Source organism: Myotis davidii, unplaced genomic scaffold (genome assembly GCF_000327345.1).
Source record: "Myotis davidii unplaced genomic scaffold, ASM32734v1 scaffold520, whole genome shotgun sequence".
Lineage (NCBI taxonomy): Eukaryota > Metazoa > Chordata > Mammalia > Chiroptera > Vespertilionidae > Myotis > Myotis davidii.
In genome coordinates, this window is record NW_006292908.1 from 634,044 (window position 1) to 639,708 (window position 5,665).

Here is a 5,665-nt window from a genome sequence, read left to right on the forward strand (position 1 = left end):
CAGATATCAGGTGAGCAATAATCTGTCTAGTTATGCTAAAAGCACGAGTCAGGTGTGAATTCACCTGCTCTTCTAGTTGATTGGCACACTTATTTGGAGAATGAATGGGAACATTTTGATTTGGGCAGACACCACTGTTCTGCGGCCACCTGAAGTGAACTCTCTGGGTTTTTCTGTCTGAACATATCTTAGTTTTACTTCCATTTTGAAAGGTATTCTTGCTGAGTGGAGAATTCTGGCTTAGCAGCTGGTTTCAACCCTGTGAGGACACTCCACTATCTATCGTCTGGCTTCCATTATTTTGGGGGAGAAGTCAGGTATTTGTTGAATTACTACCATCCAAGTAAGTTTTGTCTTCTGTATTCAAGATAGTTTCCTCCCATCTTTAATTTCCACCGTGTCATTGTGATGCATCTGGATACAGAGATTTCTTTTTATTCGTATTGTTTGGAGCTTATTGAACTACTTGAATCTCTAGCTTGATGTGCATCTTGGAAAATCCTCAAAGAATCTCTTCAAATACTGCTTTGGCCCTATCCTCTCTCCTTTCAAGGACGCCAAATAAACAGACAGGATCTCTCACTGACTCATCTTTTTACCCATTTTCCACCCTTTTCCTCTCCTTGCTTCAGTTCAGAGGACTTCTCCTGACCTGTCCTTCTCCTCACGTAAGTCCAGTGCAAGGCTCTGCCTCTCGGGCTGCTGCTTCAGACGTGGTCACACACTTCAAGGAAAGCAGTCCCAAGGGACGGTCTCATCTCTGGACTTCCTTCCGGACTTTGGTCCTCTTGTAACTGCTACATTGGTCACAGTTTGTCTTTAGTGAAGATGTTTTCTTCTACGTAGTTTGGATTTTCTGCTTGGCTTCTGCAGGAAGGCAGGGTGACCTGGCCTGCCATACCAGCACCGGTCTTCAGGTGGTCATTTCTAAAAGGCTCAGTGAGCACGGGTCTTCCTTTTCCCAGATAGAAGAGGGTTACACATTGTAACTGGGCATCAGACACAACACACTGACAGACAAGACTCATGTGCCCACGTGTAACAAGGTCACAAGGACTGCAGGAATATAGACCGTGCTTCACTTCTGGAAACAAAGATGATATAATGCTTTCTCAGGAAATCGGTCTGGTACCTGCCATCATAATACAGTTGGCATTCATTTTAAATAAAGAATATAGTAGGTCCTCAGAATAGAAAAAAAGAGCATCTAATAAATGTATACAGTGAATAGTGTGTCTTTATTCTATTTACAGTACATTTGTTATAAATATAATACATTTTTGAAAAGCTTATTTTTATTAACTGAGATTTGTATTTTAAACAGATCAACTCAAATGTTAAAGTTACATAATAAAGAATATGATAATTTAAATGACAAAAATCTCATATTGTGAAATACTGCACACTATGCTGAGATGAATGAGGAAAAAAAGGTCAAACTCCTTTCAAAACTATATTCAAAGCATCAGAAAAAAATTTCTTTTTACAAAGTTATGTATAAGCCATAGGAACCACCAGGTACTGAACCATGACTTTATAACCAAAGTTCAGAACTGATTTTAGAGAACCGTGTGAAGCAAGACAGGAAAATTTGTATTTCATACTCTATTGAACTTCACAGTAAAGCTGGAATTTGACTAAAGGCTTAATAGGAGTATTGCCAACAAGGCCTTTTCTTCCTCAAAATCGTCTAATGTTCGCATACCATCAGTAAGTTGTAACAGCAGACTTAGACACTGATTTTTAAGATGGTGCTTAATAAGGTGCATGGATATGTTGAAATTCTGCAATATGAGCATGTAAATTATTACCAGGTTTAAAGAAATACAAAAGAAGAGTATCAGTATTCTCAGTCCAACGTGCTTTACATCATCAACAAATTGACAAGTGTTTTGCAGTGATCCGACACCAACCTCCAGAACAAGTTAGGTATTGCAAATACTGCTGTAAAAGTCAGTCAGTAAAATAAACTGATTCTTGTGGATTTCAGTACAACTTTACAAGCTGTCACACATTATTAATGATGATCAGGGCAGGCATGGAGTTCTGCTGACTTGTTTCAAACACTGTAACTTGGTCCGATAACTTGGCAAATACCCTAGGGGTTCCAAGGTTATAGACACCTGTGTGGACAAAGCATGCCTTCAGCTGCAAACTGTGAATCTCCTCGCTTTTAAGCTGCAGTTTATACTGTGTTTGTCCAAGCCATGTAAACGATCCATGGATTTCCAATGATTCTGGACTAAGGAAGGAGGGAAAGGGTAAGTTGAAGGGTTTTTTCTTTATAAATTTATCCCCAAAGTCCCAATTAACACATCCCTTCTATCTAGCAATTTTATTTCTAGAAATAATTTTATGAAGCCAACTATTTATTAATGATAACTATAATGGCAATGCTGTTACTACTATTGTTATACTAGTTAACATTTATGAACAGTTACAATGTTCTAGGTATAAGGCTAAGAGTGAATTATCTTATTTAACACTCAAAACAACAGCTAGCAAATGATGGAACCTGTTTTCAAACTCGAGCTTTTAACCACCACCTTGCTATCCATACATAAAAACGTGTATATAAGAATGCTTATAATATTGAAACTGTTTATAAAACTGAAAAGTGGAAAGCAATCTACCAATTGCTTATCTACCAATAAGTCATTAGTTCCTTAATTACAATACAAATAATCATACACAGAATGTGTTTGGATTTCAGAGAGCTGCTTCCGATCCTGGGATGTTAATCCACAATAATCAGTGTATGTTTCACATTACTTTTCTAACAATCCAAAAATTTCTGAATTCCAAAAAGCACCAGCTCTTGGAATATCAGCTGCGGGAGTATGAACCAGCATTTTTTTTATAGGTATTATTTACAATCAGGAAAATAAAACTTAAAAAAAAACACCAAACACACCTTTTATCACAAACTTGCTGGTTTTCAATTTTAGAGTTCTTTCTCACCAACAAACTTCTATAAAAATTTTTAGCTCTGGTCAAATTAATGTGCTGCTTTGGGGAATGCGTTCTTTTGTCCCTATCCTACGCTAAGACGAGCCTCCGTAACCCTTTGCTAACACTTCTGCAACACCAAACACAAGAAATCAGGACACGCCTGAGTAAACTTTATCCATGTTAGTAACTATTTGCAGAATTTCAAAATATTAAATTGGTCTCAAATCAATCTTATACTGTAAAATAACCTTATACTACATAAACCTTTACCTTGTTGTTTTATGCCGAAGATCAACTATTACATCGACATCAGCCTTAGAACAATTGGAAAGTAAAAGGGTGACTGGTACTAAACAAAGGCTATGGAAGAAAAATAAACACAATAGTTAGCTGTGTGTTTTTAAAAACCAACTTTTGAGTAAAAAACACGTAAGAGTACCTAACAGAGAAAAAGCTCCTTAAAAACCACTAGACTCAAGAAGGGAAAAAACTGAGTTCCAAAACCACGTAAGACAAACTGTGTATGTAAATAAAGTAAAACGTAGTAATACAAGACCTGAATAAGTATCACATCCACAATATACACATCCTGAAGAACATACACATCCACAAAACCATTTTTTATTTCAATGTATTATAGTTAATCTTTAAAAAAACCCAAAACACTAAAATATTTCTAGGTGGTTATTTCCCAAAATGAAAAACAAAAGTAAATCATCTCAACTACAGAAGACCAATGGAGAAAAAATTAAATCATGGAAATGCCAACACGTAATCCTGCCTCTTCCTCCATTCACAGTCTCTCAGTGAACAGACTGATACCAAGTGCTTTTTCATTGGGAATGGGGCTCTTGCCTCGCCAGCCCCACCCGATTCCTGTCGCTTCTTTCACCCACACATCTCAGGAACCTGGCACCTCACTCCTTCTTCATTTCCTCTGGAAGTTTACCACTTGGTAAGTCTTAAGTAATTAATGCTGTCAAAATTTGAACTGTTTTGATGTGTCTGTATTGCATTCATGTCTTGGGTTTAATTTCTGTCTCCAAAACAAACACAAAATGATATAATATTTTTTCCTTGTTTCTGACTTAATGATAAACCTGCTCATTAAAAGGAAACTTTGGGCAACTGAGGTGGCTGAGGCAATATCCATCTTTAAACACAGCAGCAACACAGAGAACTGCAGTAAAGGGTAAATTACTAACACCAATACCTATAGATTAACTATTATTCTAAATTTCTCCTTCAGCATTTGGGTTAATGCTATTGTCAATTAAAGAAGTGTGTGTGTGTTGTATAAAAATTTTAACAAAAAAAACTCTCAAACCTTTTTTGATGAAATGGGTGGTTAAGTGACTCTGGGTAGTGAAGACTTGTTTTAATGAGACTAGAAAGCTGCTCTACGGATGGTCTTGAAGAAACTGCAGTGTTTTCCGGCCTGAAAAATTTTAATGGTTCCATTTCTGGTGGCTCCTGAAAAAAGAAAAAATACATGACAATAAAAGCACTGCCTTATTATAATGTATAATGAATACAAAGTTAAAACCAATAAAGTAAAGCAGACACTATTTCTGCTGTTATTTAAAGAAACAGTTGGAATCATCTGCAATATAATTTAGGATAAAGAAACTAGGATATGGAATCATTTATTCATTTCCCATTTATTATGTGCTGGACTTAAATGTTGTTTTTTAATATATTTTTATTGTTTTCCAAGAGGGAAGGGAGAGGGAGAAAGAGATAGAAACATCAAGGAGAGAGAATCATTGACTGGCTGTCTCCATGAATTCCAGCAACTTCACATATTAGCTCTATGATCTTAGATAAACTATTTACTATGTTAAGACTTAATTTCCTCATATGTAAAAAGGGGTTCATAATAATAACAATAACTCCAAAAGTTGTGGTTCTCATCTGGTGAAAGTGCTTAGTAGTAAGGCTATAGTCATTCCGTTGTATAGCATCTGTTTAATTTTTTAATTTAAAGCTGGAAAATTAAGATCTAGTATTTATAAAAGCAGTATTAGATAATTATTTGAATTACTGGACTACACGTGCTTAACTTTTGCTCACAGATACTGTGAGAACTTTTTGGTAACATCAAACAGCATTTCGAGAAATAAGAAAATATTGAACACGATTCCCAGCTGCTGCCCAACCCCAGAAGGCACCTGTTACATTTTAAGAGGTGTCCCTGGAATCCCACAACAGGGCGGGCCTGTCACAACAAGTAAGGAAATATAGAGAACACTGTTCTCCCAAGCAAAGCAACTCTTTATATAATATGAATTATAGATTCAATATCGGGTATCCCTTAGGAAACCTCAACATCACAAATGCATCTTAATACTCTTAGAAGGGGTTAATGAATTTTATAAGAAATTTATGTTCATTTCTCATTTTAATCAGTCTTCTCAACCAACCATCAACTCAAATCCCAACAGAAAGACTTGCACAAGCCAGACTGCATCACAAATACAACCCCCCCACACACAAAAAACAAAAAACCCCCACCACCCCCTTCACCCCCAGTTTATAGGAAAGCCCCAAAGCGAACCGTTAGTACCTGTTTCTGAGGAGACGAGTAGGCTTCTTTTCCTACAGTGTGAAGAATGACATGATGCTGACCTTCCAAAATAAGCTGCTTACTGTCCTCCACTACGTAAGCCTGAGACACAAAGCACAGGAATGTCACCCTGCTTGGCAGCTGGGG

General features: G+C 36.7%; 1 protein-coding gene across 4 annotated transcripts in view; it reads right to left on the reverse strand.

The window, feature by feature from the left end:
* Positions 1-1,219: 1,219 nt before the first annotated feature.
* The window catches only part of TRAPPC8 (trafficking protein particle complex 8), a 66,524-nt gene continuing 62,078 nt past the window's right edge, over positions 1,220-5,665 (reverse strand). For all 4 annotated transcript variants that reach the window (XM_006766375.2, XM_015565679.1, XM_015565678.1 and 1 more), the window contains 4 exons: positions 5,519-5,620; positions 4,280-4,425; positions 3,223-3,312; positions 1,220-2,242 (listed from right to left, as the gene is read on the reverse strand). In XM_006766375.2, the coding sequence (XP_006766438.1) occupies positions 2,008-2,242; positions 3,223-3,312; positions 4,280-4,425; positions 5,519-5,620 (573 nt within the window). In that variant the 3' untranslated portion in view covers positions 1,220-2,007. The remainder of the gene's footprint in view (positions 2,243-3,222; positions 3,313-4,279; positions 4,426-5,518; positions 5,621-5,665) is intronic.